The sequence below is a fragment of the Tupaia chinensis genome, unplaced genomic scaffold (genome assembly GCF_000334495.1).
Source record: "Tupaia chinensis unplaced genomic scaffold, TupChi_1.0 Scaffold145093_1, whole genome shotgun sequence".
NCBI classification, from domain to species: Eukaryota; Metazoa; Chordata; class Mammalia; order Scandentia; family Tupaiidae; genus Tupaia; species Tupaia belangeri.
The window spans coordinates 1,259,989-1,275,177 of NW_006204954.1; the positions used below are offsets into that span (position 1 = coordinate 1,259,989).

Here is a 15,189-nt window from a genome sequence, read left to right on the forward strand (position 1 = left end):
TGACAAATCTATAAAAATTGGCTTTTAGGGCCAGCAGGTGACATGGCAGTTAAGGCTCTGGATCCCACATGGCCATCTCTACAGTTCAAGTGCCTGACCCAGAGGCTTGAAAACTATGCTGGGTGTGTGTGTGTGTGTGTGTGTGTGTGTGTGTATGTGCCCAAAATCTTGAGAGGATAATGGAGGAGAAGGGCTTGCAGTGTGGATCCCTCCTGAAGGGTAATTTCTCAGTTTCCCTCTTATCTGACTGTCTGTCTCTCTCTGGCAAGCACACATGCCCTATAGCAAAAAAAAAAAAAAAAAAGGCTTTTGGTGATATGAGTGATCTCTAAGTAAAACAAAGTATTACAAAAAGGGTATGTTTTTTACTGTTTTTTTTTTTTGAAGAGGTTTTTGCTATAGGGCGTGTGCGTTCACCAAACAGAGAGACACAGAGAGACAGAAAGTGAGAAATCACCCCCCAGGGGGATGGCCACGCCACAGTCCCTTCTCCATCATTCTCCTCTCGGGATCTTGGGCACGCACGCACATGCGCCCAGCCTGAGTTTAAGCCACCGGGTCCGGGACGCGAACTGCAGTTGACTACATGGGAGTCCAGCGACATAGCCATTATGTTAACTGCTGGTCCCCTATTTTTTTAATGGAGAAAGTGACCATTATCCTGAAATATATAGTAATTTGAGAAAACTAAGTTGAGTATTCATATACATGAAGAAATTATGGCATATGAATTCTGCAACCTTTGTATTTCTCTGTTATTTCATACTTTAAATTCTATAAATAATCATTTTTTTTTTTGAGAGGTTTTTGCTATAGGGCATGTGTGCTCGCCAGAAAAACAGAGACAGAGAGATAGAGTCACCCCCCCAGGGGGGATGGCCACACCGCAATCCCTTCTCCTTCATTCTCCTCTCGAGATCTTGGGCACGCATGCGCATGCACCCGGTGTGAGTTTAAGCCACCAGGTCTGGGACTTGAACCACAGTCAGCTACATGGGAGTTCAGTGACATAGCCATTACACTAATTGCTGATCCCTATAAATAATCTTTCAGGAGCCACGTGGACTCCACGTGGCTGATCACTGTTCAAGTCCTGGACCTGGTGGCTTGAAAAAATCACACTGGACATCTGTGCATGAGCTCCCAAAATCCAAGGAGAAGAAGGAGGAGAGGTGTAGTCAACCCCCTGGGGGTGATTTCTTACTTTCCCTCTCACTGTGGGAAAAATCTGAAAGAGTCTTTTAGCAGAGTTTCTTCTGTCCTCCCCCTTGGAAATACCATACATGGAAACTAAAGAAGATAGACTTCATAGAAGCAGAGAGTAGAATAGGGCCAGCTATGGTAGCAGAGTGGTAGCACAGTGCTCTGTGATGCTGAGGCTATGTGGCAGGACCCCAGATTTGTGTCCTGAGGCCACTTTGTGCACACGGGGCACCTACAAGTATGTCTATGGTCCTGATGGCTGAGAGGCAGGAGGTGGATGCAGAACAAGGACTCTGCAGTGCCGCATTCCCTCTTTCCATTTTCCTCCCCTCTCCTTCTCCTAGCATGAGTGGATAGATAGATAGGAAGGAAGGGTAGGGATAGAGTAGAATAATATTACTAAAAACTGGAGGAATGAGTAGAGAAATGTTGATTTTCCTGATCCATTTTAATATAGACGTGTAAGTTCTTCAATAAACAGAATTAGTGAATGAGGCCTGAATTTTATTTTTATGATGAGTTTTCATACATAGTCATTTAAAATAGGAAAAAGTCTATTTTCTTAGTGTGATGAATGTAAACTACAAAGAGCTGTGACTGTTGAACTTACATATATCTTTGTTAGTGAATTCCAATTTTTTTAATAGCCCTTATGTTCACTGTTTGTTCATTCTGATTTTTAAAGATGTGTCTTAATTTCAGTATAGTGGTTTTTTTTACTTTATTTATTATTTTTTTTAGTTTGACCAAAGAGGGACAGAGTCGGGGAGGGATGAGGAGTGAGAAAACAAGCTGCCGGATCTGGAACTTGAACCATGGTCAGCCATGTGGGAGTCCAGTGCCCTTAACCACCCCGCCACCTGCTAGCCCAATTTCAGTATAATTTTAAAAAGTGGTATTAAAGGGACCAGCAGTTAGCGTAATGGCTATGTTGCTGGACTCCCACGTAGTTGACCATGGTTTGAGTCCCGGACCCGGTGGCTTAAACTCACGCCGGGCGCGTGTGCATGCGTGCCCAAGATCCCAAGGGGAGAATGGAGGAGAAGGGATTGTGGCCATCCCCCCTGGGGGTTGATTTCTCGCTTTCTGTCTCTCTGTCTCTGTCTGTCTGGCGAGTGCACGCACCCTATAACAAAAAGCCTCTCCCAAAAATAAAAAAGTGGTATTAAAGAGCAAAGTAATTAATTGTCGGTCTATTTATTTTTCAGACAAATATCATATCTGAACTAAGTAAATGGAAACTTAATTTTATTGACTGGCACCGAATGGAAATGAAGAAAGAGAAAGAAAAACATGCAGCACATATAAAACAACTGTGTAGCCAGATCAACGAGCTGAAGGAGCTACATAAAGCCTATGAAATCTCTATTGGAAGAAAAGATGAGGTCTCCTTTTAAAATCCTTTGTAACTGAGATTTAGCAAATGTCTTGCTAGATAGTATATTCCCAGAATGATTATTTCACTTATGTAAGATACAAAGAGAAAATTACTTCAAAAACAGATAGATGGGACCAGCAGTTGGCATAATGGCTAATGTCGCTGGACTCCCATGTAGTCGACCGCGGTTCAAGTCCCGGACCCTGTGGCTTAAACTCACACCAGGTGCTTGTGCATGCCTGCCCAAGATCCTGAGAAGAGAATGAAGGAGAAGGGATTGCAATGTGGCATTCCCCAAGGTGGGGGGGTGATTTTTTGCTTTCTGTCTCTGTCTCTCTCTTTCTTTCTGGCAAGTGCACATGCCCTATAGCATTAAAAAAAAAAAAAAAACCTCTCTTAAAAAAAAAAAAAAGAAAGAAACAGAAAAATAAATGCACAGCATGAAATTTATTCTTCCTTTTAAATATAATATATGCCAATATAATGTCATTTTATCTTTGCCATTGACTTTGGTATTCTTTATGTTTTAAGAATGCATCTTACTGTACTGTAGGTACAGTAGCGTTTTCTTCCTATCTGTCCCTCAGACACCATCTAAGAACCAGCACTGGGGCCAGCAGGTGGTGTGGTGGATAAGGGCACTGGATTCCCACATGGCCAACCATGGTTCAAGTCCTGGACCTGGTGGCTTGCTTTCTCACTTTCCCTTTCTCTCTCTCTCTCTCTCTCATATCAAATAAAGAAAAAAAAATAACAATAACAAATGGAAATAAATAAATAAAAAGAACCAGCATTATGCACATGTTTAACCATCCTTATAAAGGACATCTTAAGCATTGTGTTTATTTACTTATTTATTTGCCAGAGAGCAAGTACACTCACTTGAGAGAAATAAGAAAGGGAAAGTGAGAAAGCACTCCCCCATGCGATACAGTCATGCCAAATTATCTTCTCCATTTCTTACTCTTTTTCAGGATTTGGGCACATACACACATGCTCCTCGTGTTTTTCAAGCTGCTGGGTCTGAGACTGACCAAGTGCCATATAGCTGCCTTAACCATCATGCCACCAGCTGGCCCAAATATCTTTCATTATTTTTGTTGCTGTTGTTGCCACAGGGTGCCTGCACTCACCAGAGAGGCAGCAGAGAAAATGAGAAATCATCCCCCAGGGGATGGCCATGCCACAGTCCCGTCTCCTCCTTTCTTCTCTTGGGATTTTGGGTATGCATGCACATGTACCTGGCATGATTTTCAGACCACCCAATCTGGGACTCAGCCCCCAGTCGGCCCTGTGGAAGTACAATACCTTAACCACCATACCACCTACTTGCTTCATCTTTTAAATGTGGCCATTTTGGGATATATATACTCTTCATAAGAGTATATTTTTATAATTTAAGTTTTAATTTTATTGTTTCAAGGACAAGAATAATCACTGAAGAAGCATATCACAATATAATTATTACTTGCTTTTATAAATTGTTTGAAACCCCAGGCTAGCCAGTGGTGTGGTGATTAAGACAGCTGGATCCCACATGGCTGACTACACGGTTTGAGTTCTAGACGCCGTGTCCTGAAAAACGCGCCAAGCCCCCGTGTGTGCGTGTCGACAAACCTAAGAGGAGAATAGAGAAGGGGTTTCTGCATGGTTATCCCACTCCAGGGGTGCTTTCTCACATTCTTTCTCTCTTACCACCCCCCGTCCCTCCCTTCAGTGAGCGCACAAGCCCAATAGCAAATGTTTAAATAAATAATAAATGGATTGAATCAACAGTTATCAAGAAACTTGTATATTCAAGTTACGATAGGGACCAGAAAGGTATTTAAATCTTTGCTCCTACCCTCTGGTCTAGTGAATGAAGACTTCCTGTGTATGTAGCAAAAGTTATAAATGTATAATAATTCCTGAACTAAACAGTAATTATATCAATTTATTTATATATGTAAACTTTTTATTTGGCGATTATCAAGCTATACATATAATAGAGGTTTCTTTCCTTTTTTCCCCCCCTTTATTCACTTATCTTTGTCAAAGAATCATTTATTTAATTCCAATCATTATTACTGCTTTTTAATTTGACCAAACAGAGAGATAGAAAGAAAGGGAAAGTGAGAAGGCCAGCCGCCAAATCCGAGACTCATACAGCAGTCACTCACGTAGGAATCCAGTGCCTTTAACCATCACACCAGTTGCCAGCCCTTATTCATTGAGTGTATTGATGTGGGAAAGATTTTGGTCTTACTAAAAATAATTCTGAAGTTAACTAGATTAATATAGTAATGATCCATAGATATTCTCAGTAGCATTTTTTGATAGATGAGAAAGTCACTTTACCAATTTCTTTCATTGTAATATCACAATAATTGGGTTTATTGCTGTTTACAGGTGATTTCTAGCTTGTCTCATGCCATAGGCAAGCAAAAGGAAAGGATAGAACTGATGAGAACATTCTTCCACTGGCGAATTGGCCATGTCAAATCCAGACAGGATGTAAGTGTAAAACAGAAAAGGACAGATCTTAAACTTCTGAACTCAAACGAGGGTTGCTTATAAGAACTCTTGTGAAAATCAAAGAAAGATTTGTTTTCTAATAAGTCAAAATGAATGTATGACGTATTGTTGCTCTTATTGCAAAGAAATTTGATTTTGATATAGTTTGGAAAAAAACTATAGTTCTATTGATCTATAATATATATTATGACAAGTCATTTACTGCTTCACTGATCTATAATATATATTATGATAAGTAATGTACCGCTTCATTGTAGGTTTCTAAGGGTTGTATCTAAATTACACATGCCTTGCTAGGTACCTCTAATATGGGATCATCTGGGAAGTTATGATACATTTTGACCTAAGATGTGGTTATGTGGAGGTAGAATTTATCATCTTAAACATGTCATATACTTCGTATATTATTTCTACTTCTGAAATGCCTGAATACAGCCTCTTTATAAAGAGGCATTTCTGTATTTATGCATTACAAAATAATACAAGTGTTTGTCATATAGACTTGCCTTAGAGTAAGAATCAAAGAAAGTCATTACCTGTATAGCTTTTTAAAAAATTATCCTTAATCTGTATATAATTTAAGATTGAACATTTTTTATTTTAATTGAGAGCCAAATCAGTATATCTAAGTAAATAATGAACTGAGAGAGGATAATAAGTTATTGCCTCAAAAATGGAAAAGTTGGAGGCCAGTCTTGTAGCTTATTGGTTAAGGGAGCCAGATCCCATGTGGCTAGCTGCAGTTTAAATCCCAACCCCAGAGGCTTAAAAAACATGCTGGGCACAAAATACTGAGAGAATGGGAAAATGGAGGAGAGGGGATTGTGGCGTGACCACACCCTATTGGGGGTTGCTCTACCTTTCCCTGTCTATCTCTGGCAAGTACGTACACCCTTTGGCAATTAAAAAGAAGTGGAAAGGGAGCCAACAGGTGGCATGGTAGTTAAGATGCTAGACTCCCACATGGCCAACCTTGATTTGAACCCTGGACCCAGAAGCTTGAAAAATCCCTCCAGGTGTGTGTGTGCATGTGTGCCCAAAATATCAAGAGGAGAACAAAGGAGAAGGGACTGCATGGCCATCTTCCTAGGAGTGACTTCTCCCTTTCCTCACTCTGTCTCACTTGGGTGAGTGTACTCGCCCTATAGCAAAAAAAAAAATATGAAAGTGTATATATATCTTACAAGAAGACAGAATTTAGAGACCCCTTTAGTACTGAGGATAAAAATATATATATATTTAATTTTTTTTAGTGTGTGTGTGTGTATGTATATATATATATTACATTTTGTTTGTTTTCCCGCTAACTTGATTAGTTTTTCATAAAGTAATGATGTAATGAGTAAGAGCCCAGGCTCTGGAGCCTGGCCTTACACTTTCTACTTATGGACCTAGGCAAGTTACTTAACCTCTCTCTCAAACCAGTCCACGTAGGAACCTATACTGTTTTTATTTTGTCAATGAATTGAAATTCTTTTGATGAAGTAGTTCTCATGTGTGCAAGATGAGAACAATGTGATTATACAGGATTAAGTGATGAATGTTTGAACTCTTAACTACCATATTATATTTGTAATTATGACTACCAATTTATTTACCAGTCCACTGTGTTCTTTTGAGATTGTATATTACTTTCACATAGGTTTTTGAAGGTAAACTAGCTGACCAGTACTTCCAAAGAGCATTGCTGAAGAAAGTCTGGAAAGGCTGGCGTTCAGTAGTACAGAGGCAGTGGAAAGATGTGTTGGAACGGGCTTGTCAAGCCAGGGCTGAAGAAGTTTGTGTCCAGATTTCCAATGATTATGAAACCAAAGTTGCTATGGTAAGCTTTTTTGATTTTCACTCTTTTAATACAGTAAAAAAAGATGGGTACACTCATCAGTAGTTTACAACTTTTGCTATTTCTTTTAGTCTTTATGTAGCCAAGAATAAAGACAAAAAAAAAAAAAATGTGTGCTTGTGTTAATTCATATAAACTATAATTTTTCCCATTGACTTTAAAAAATCAAATTAATGTTATTTCCATGGGGCATTTGTGACCCAAAAGGAAATAAAAACCATTCTGAAGCATACAGTAGGCCTCTTTAAATCATATTTTAAAAGGAAAAAATTGGAGACCAGCAGATGGCATAATGGTTACATCGCTGGACTCCCATGGAGTCAACTGTGGTTCAAATCCTAGACCTGGTGCATAAAACTCAGACCAGACGCGTGTGCATGTATGCTCAAAACCACAAGAGGAGAAAGGATAAGGGATTGCAGTGTCGCCAATCCCCTAGGGGATGATTTCTCACTTTCTGTTTCTCTGTCTCTCCAGCAAGTGAATGTGCCCTTAGCAAAAATCTCTCTCAAAAGGGGGGGGGGGGGAACAGGGGGGGGGGGGGGGACAGCAGGTGGCGTGGTGGCTGAGGGCACTGGATTCCCACATGGCCAACCATGATTCAAGTCCTGGACCTATCAGCTTTCTCTCTTTCTCACTCTCTCTCTCTCTATCGCTCTCCCTCTCTCTCCCTCTCCCCCTCCCCCTCCCTCCATCCCTCCCTCCCTCCTTCTCTGTCCCTCTCTGGTCAAATTAAAATAAATAAATAAAGTTAAATAAAGGAAAAATTTTATCATTACAGCAATGAATTCTTAATACTAAAAATAAGTTTGTAATATAAATAATTTTCTGCAGTTTAAAATAACTTGCAAAAAAAATTCATTCCCTTTAGGTTTAGTATATGAGAAACTTAATTGTACCTAATGTTACTGCACTTTTAAACTTCATAGATAACATTTACTTTTTAAAAATTCTGGGGACCTGGGACCAGCAGATGGCATAACAGTTATGTCACTTGACTCCCGTGTAGTCAACCACAGTTCAAGTCCCAGACCTGGAAGCTTCAAACTCATGCCAGGCACATGTGCATGCATGTATACGTGCCCAAAATCCTGAGAGGAGAATGGAGAAGGGATTACGGCGTGGCCATCCCCCCGGGGGATGATTTCCTGCTCTCTCTCATTCTGTCTCTATCTGTCTCTCTGGCGAGCGCATACACCCTATAGCAAAAATCTCTCTAAAGAAAAAAACAATCCTGGGAACCAGCAGATGGTATAATGGTTATATCACTGGACTCCCATACGGTCAACCATGGTTAGAGTCCCAGACTCTGCAGCTTGAAACTCACGCTAGTGCATGTGCGCATGTGCCCAAGATCCCAGGAAGAGAATGGAAGAGAAGAGCTTGAGTGAGGTGTGGCCATCCCCCTGGGGGTGATTTCTTACTTTTCCTCTCACGTTATCTCTCCCTCCCTCCCTCTCTCTTTCTCTCTCTCTCTCTCTCTCATGAGCACCTATAAAAAAAATTTTTTTTTTGAGAGGTTTTTGCTATAGGGCGCGTGCGCTTGCCAGACAGACAGAAAGCGAGAAATCACCCCCCTAGGGGGGATGGTCACGCCGCAATCCCTTCTCCTCCATTCTCCTCACTGAATCTTGGGCACGCACGCACATGAATCCGGTGTGAGTTTTAAGCCACCGGGTCCGGGACGCAAACTGCGGTCCAGCGACATAGCCATTACACTTAACTGCTGGTTCCCTCTCAGAGGATTTTTATGCTAAAGTTGAGGCCTGCTGATGTAGAAATAGTAACTGAAAATTAGTATCAATTTTCTCAAGTTCTAAATAGCAATTTACATAGTAGTAGGATTGTTGAGAGACTGAGCCCTAATATGTAGTGTTTAAAACAATGTCTGTGCTGTTTTAGAGTATGTGCCATATTATTGACTATGTTGTTACTATTATTGTTACTTTTGTTAAAAGATTATGAGTGCTAACTGGAATGGAAATGAGAATGCTTCTAGTCATCCTAGCTGTCAGATGCCTAGGTACCATACTGATGTCAACATAAGTTAAACATAAATTAAAAAATTTTAATAAATCAATTGAGATAGTCTGGCCCTTGGCTTAGTGGTTAAGAGGGCCGGATCCCATATGGCCAATTATGGTTCAAATCCTGGCCCTAGGAACTTAAAAAACATGCCAGGTGCCTGTGCATTATGCAAGCCCAAAATCTCCACAGTAGAGAGAAATGGAGGAAATAATCTCCACAGTAGAGAGAAATGGAAGAAATAGGATTGCAGTTTCACCACCTTCTATTGGGAAATATATCCTCCCTCTCCCTCTCCCTCTCTTTGTCTCTCTGGCAAGCACTCATGCCCTCTGGCAAAATTATTAAAATAAATTGAGGAACATAGCAGAAAAAGTATGTTGCAAACTGGTTTTAGTATTTCATGTAAGAATGGCCTCATAGCATAAGTCTATTTTGTGACAATTTTCTTCCTTGTGCCTTAAATCTTTTTTTTTCCTTTTGAAAATCCTCTATGTTTTAGCTGTCTGGGGCTTTGGAAAATGCAAAAGCTGAGATTCAAAGAATGCATCATGAAAAAGAGCACTTTGAAGATTCCATGAAAAAAGCTTTCATGAGGGGTGTGTGTGCTTTAAATCTAGAAGCCATGACTATATTTCAAAACAGAAATGACACAGGTTAGTATTTCATTGAAGGATGTCAATGAATCGTTAGAAAAGGATTTGGGGAGATCTTTGTGACTGGTATGGTCTACAGTACTAATATTCTGCAGTGGATATGTTTCATTCATATACTGGTATCTTAGTTTCATGGTAGCATATCCAGCTTTAAATCCACCTTATCCTCCACACCACTTGCTGGCCTATGTTTTATGACATTTTAATAGCTATTTTTTTAAAATATTTTTTAATTATTGTAAATAAATAAGATGATTGTTTTTAATGATTCAAGATTTTTATCTTATTAAAGCAAAACAGATACTTCATTTTTTTATTTGACTCTATGCTCTGCTTGTCTGTGATCTGCAGAGCATCCTGTGTTGTGCTATTTCTTAAATCTTAGCAATTGTCAGGCGTTTTTATGAAGGAAGCAGAACATGACAATGAAAATGGCCTTAGGATACCTTCCAATTTTAAAAGCAATTTGAGACACAGTTAAGAAATGCTTCACAGTTGAAACAGATTTATCCTGGTTAAAGCGAGAGTAATTATTAAACCTAACAGTTATGTGACAAACAGGATCTGTATAAATCAGGACACATTAGTGAGGGTTAGTCGCCTATTTCTTTTCCAGGGTATCTCCTGCCAAACCTTACCTTTGTACTAGTTCTACATCTAATAATGTCTGCCATACACATGGAGACACTCAGAGGCCAGCAGGTGGCAAGGAGGTTGAGTCAGGGGTTGTGGCACAGCTATCCTCCCTGGAGGAGTAATATCTCTCTCACATGCTCGCTCGCTCTCTCTCTCTCTCCAGTGAATGGACATACCCTAAAGCAAAAACTTAAAAAAAAAAAAAAAAACCTAAAAAAAGAGAGAGATAGTCAGAATCTCTGTCAAAAACGTGTTAAAACTCTTTGTGTACATGTGTGTATGTTTTATTTTCAAGTTAGAAGCAGTATTTTATAGTGAATTAATCCCTCTCATCAGCAGATTTCAAAGGATATAGGCACTGTTATCATTGTTAATAAGTAACTGTTACTCTACCAGTCTAAGGGAAGGGCTTATGTAGTAGTCCAGATTTCTGGATGGAAAGAGGCCAACATAGAAAGCCACTTAGTATAGTACCTATATAAAGCCTTATGTTCAGATAACCTGCAACATCTCATTGCCTGACTTTCCAAACCCTCACCCCTCATTTTATACCACATAAATACACTGGAGTATTAAATGGAAGCTAACCAAATTCTAATATTGAGGGGGAAAAATTCTAAAATGGAAGAAACTCTTTGTCCTACCTTCTAGACCATGACATCATTCACTTCTTAGTCAAAGTTAAGGTTTAGCTTTTTTGTTTTGTTATTTTGAATTTATTTTATTCATGATAGAGAGCCTGTACATACATACTAGAGTGAAAGAGACGGGGGCATCCTCTATAGGATCTCGTCTTGCCACAGCCTGCTTTCCCCAGCCTTCCAGCTTGTCAGGATCTTGGACATGCACACACACGTACCCGGTGTGTTTCAGGCTGACCTAGGGATCCAAATGCAGAACTAGCCAAGTGTCCTCCAGCACTCCATTGACTACACCACCAGGCTGGGCCAAAGTTCAGTTTGTGGGGGCAAGGTATGGTGTCACCACAATCAGTTAACTGTGCAGCTGTGCTTTTAATTATTGATTTATGTAATCTACCTGCAAGAACCTGTTTCCTTTGCAATGGTGAAAGTGAAGATTTTAATTTGACTCATAATTTACTATTGTCTGCTGAAAAGCGAAAACTAAAAATGCACTGGGGGCAGGACCAGGTCCATAGCTCAGTGTTTAAGGGAGCTGGAACCCACATGGCCGACCCTGGTGACTCGAAAAATATGCCCGGCATATGTGCATGCATGTGCAAAATCCTGACCAGAAGAATTAATTTATTCCATAATCCAAAGGATTGCAGTATGGTCATGCCCCACTGAGGGATATTTTCTCTCTCTCTCTCTCCACCCCCTCCTTCTTCCCCCCTTTCCCCCTCTCTCATGAGCACATTTACATTCTGGCAATTTAAAAACAATACATTGTTGTTGTTAGGATAAGAACTATAGGTAGAAATTATAGGTTATGCTGATACCAGAAAATTGGACTAAGGCTCTAAATACCAGCCATTTTTTCAGAATAGTTGTGTGAAATAATGCGAAAGGAATAAATCCTTAGGCCCAGCGTGATTATACTATTTATTAGGTGTGATGGTCATAACTGAGATCCCAGCTGAGTACATGATTTATTTTTATCTTTATCATTCATTAGCTTTCACATGTTGAAGGAAGTGGTCTGAAGTCCTTAGTGCTTATTCATTAACCAGTTAATTCTGGCAACCATACTCAATGACCATTGTGTCCAATATATAATAAATGTGTACATTTTGGTTAGGACCAAATTTTAGCCATTATGTGTTCTTTACTGTTTAGAGGATAATAGTAATCTTAACTTAGAAGAATTTTAAAGGAATTAATTTGTGATTTACAGGGATGGACTTCCCAAATAATAAAAAGGAAGAGCATGGTCCTGGTGTTCAAGGAAAAGAACATTCTGCTCATTTGGATCCTTCGGCTCCTCCAGGGCCCACTGTGGTCCCATCACCACTGCTGCCGTCCCCATCTGCAACAGTGGTCGGAACAGCCAGCAGCGCGACTGCCATCCCCTCTACTACATCCGTGACTTCTACCAGTGCTGCCTCCACATCTTTTCACGTTCCCGTTTCTATTCTTGGTGCAGGATCTGCAGGAACTGCTGCACCAGAAGAAATGGTTAGTACAGTTTGTACAAGTTTGGCATTATGAAAAGGTTCAGAAACTTGTTGGTAAGTAGCGTATTTTGAACTCAGAACATATTTTCCTATGGAGGTAAAAATCTCCATGGTATTTAGGCCAAGCCACCAAAAAATATTTTAATATACAAAATGGCTAGAACATTAATTTGTAGTATAAAATAATACCTAAAAGTGCTATCACTGAAACAAAAATAATATTTTTGTTTTACATGTTTTCAAAAACTTTAGGAAAAATAGATTTAATTAGAGAATGGATTGTTGACAGACTTTTTATTTGAAGGAAACTAGTGGATATTTTCAAGATTTTAGGAAATGAATGTATATTTAGTTGTGTATTTTTTATTCTACTGACCACTCCCCTTCTTCCTGGATGCAGGTGTGTCACTAACACTACTTATTTTGACTCCATGTTGATTAAATTTTAATTTTTAATTTATAACTGAAATGTCAGTAGGAATAGTTTTCCTCACGTCACTGAACCCCAAAGTTCCTCAAGCATGTTGTGCCTCAAGAGTGTTGAAATGGGGGTGCAGTATTTGTGTGAGAACTTGCCTGAAAGAAATCACTTGAGCTATTGATATGGTAAAATTTGTAGACAGAGCACTTCTCATCTGATTCCTCTGCCTCAGCTTTATTTAACAGGGCCTTAACCCCTGATTAAACTGTACAAGGGGTCTTCAGGAGTTCATGGAAATGTATATTATGATATTATGACTAAGCAATTAATGGATTTCAATGGTTTTTTTTTTTTTTTTTTTTTTTTTTTTCCCCAAAAAAACACAATCTTTCCATGAAATTTTTTAAACACAAAATGGCTAGAACATTAATTTGTAGTATAAAATAATACCTAAAAGTGCTATCACTGAAACAAAAATAATATTTTTGTTTTACATGTTTTCAAAAACTTTAGGAAAAATAGATTTAATTAGAGAATGGATTGTTGACAGACTTTTTATTTGAAGGAAACTAGTGGATATTTTCAAGATTTTAGGAAATGAATGTATATTTAGTTGTGTATTTTTTATTCTACTGACCACTCCCCTTCTTCCTGGATGCAGGTGTGTCACTAACACTACTTATTTTGACTCCATGTTGATTAAATTTTAATTTTTAATTTATAACTGAAATGTCAGTAGGAATAGTTTTCCTCACGTCACTGAACCCCAAAGTTCCTCAAGCATGTTGTGCCTCAAGAGTGTTGAAATGGGGGTGCAGTATTTGTGTGAGAACTTGCCTGAAAGAAATCACTTGAGCTATTGATATGGTAAAATTTGTAGACAGAGCACTTCTCATCTGATTCCTCTGCCTCAGCTTTATTTAACAGGGCCTTAACCCCTGATTAAACTGTACAAGGGGTCTTCAGGAGTTCATGGAAATGTATATTATGATATTATGACTAAGCAATTAATGGATTTCAATGGTTTTTTTTTTTTTTTTTTTTTTTGCACCAAAATAACTACATCTTTCCATGAATATTTTTAACTCCCCTGTACTCTTCAGATAGCATTTCTCAGGAGACTGGAGTGGAGATATGAGCCAAGATGTTTAGTCTTGCCTCTGCAGAACTTAAAAAAAAAGAATAAAAAATTGATCATCTCTACTCTGGCTTGGCCCTGGCACAAAGAACTTTTATAAAGTTCCTGAGATTATTCAGATTTGCTTGCCTCCCTCTTCTCCCTGATTCCCTACCACTGGCATAAGAGGAAAGAAGGTAGCAGAATAGGTTTTAGGTCTTAAAGTTCCCTGGGCAAGCCATCACAAGGTGCCATTGCTCTGGACAGCTCTCTGAAGCTAAGGGAGGCACTGAGTCAGCCAGACAATTGGTCGTAGTTAATGCTCTGGCTGACTCAAATGTCTGCCCATGTTGGTATCTGCTATTTATCATCTTTGCTCTTGACTTAGAAAGGTTAAAAAATATATATATAGCACCTCTCCGTTAAAAGAAATTTCAATCTGTAAGGGAGTTTCAGCTTAGAAATGCAACCCTGACATATGTTCAGCCAAGTTTATTCTCCGCGATTATACATTTTGAAGTGTGATCTAATACAGAAGATCTCATTTAAATAAACACAATGAGCATTTTAAAGTTTTGGTTTGTCAAAATTCATGTTGTATATGCAGATAACACACACTGAGCTCGATTTTTCAAAATCCCCTTATATGGGTATACCTAAATGTACATAGGAAGAACTGAATGGAGGAATTTTCTTACCACCCTTTTGCTAACTTTTTGAAATGATTTGATCATCTGAGACAATTTTAAAGTCTTTGAAGCCTAAAAACACAGCATTGCTTAGACAGTCCTATCTCTTCCTTCCTCCCCTATAAAATTCTCTTCAAAGAAAGACACACACTCAATTTTATTCTCATCAGTATAGCCTTGAGGGCCACGGAGAAAGAAAAAAATCACAAGTAAATGTTATGCTAGGTTTTTTTCCCCTTCATTAAATAATTAAAATATGCAGGTTCACCTTAAATATGTTTTCTGGCTTTTGAAAGAACCATAATAAAAGAAATGGAAATTAATATATTAGTTGACCAATTTAACATGGAAACCATTTTTGGCAGACCAGTTCATGGCCTGGTAGTTAAGGAAGATCCCAATGACTGACCACTGAGGTTTAAATTCTGAGCCAATGGCTTGAGATACATGTCAGGTAAATGTACTTATGTGCCCAAGATCCTTAAAGGAGGGAGAAATGGAGAAGGGATTGAGACATTTTTCCTCGGGGGGGGGGGTGCCCTTTGTTCTCTCCCACTCTGTCCCTGTCTCTGT

General features: G+C 39.0%; 1 protein-coding gene across 3 annotated transcripts in view; it reads left to right on the plus strand.

Moving 5' to 3' along the window:
- The window catches only part of POC5 (POC5 centriolar protein), a 42,369-nt gene that overhangs the window by 17,907 nt on the left and 9,273 nt on the right, over positions 1-15,189 (plus strand). For 2 of the 3 annotated variants that reach the window (XM_006167781.3, XM_027767982.1), the window contains 5 exons: positions 2,412-2,588; positions 4,970-5,074; positions 6,738-6,917; positions 9,463-9,616; positions 12,110-12,390. In XM_006167781.3, coding sequence (XP_006167843.1) covers positions 2,412-2,588; positions 4,970-5,074; positions 6,738-6,917; positions 9,463-9,616; positions 12,110-12,390 — 897 coding nt within the window. The remainder of the gene's footprint in view (positions 1-2,411; positions 2,589-4,969; positions 5,075-6,737; positions 6,918-9,462; positions 9,617-12,109; positions 12,391-15,189) is intronic. The other variant, XM_027767983.1, reaches the window with a different exon arrangement.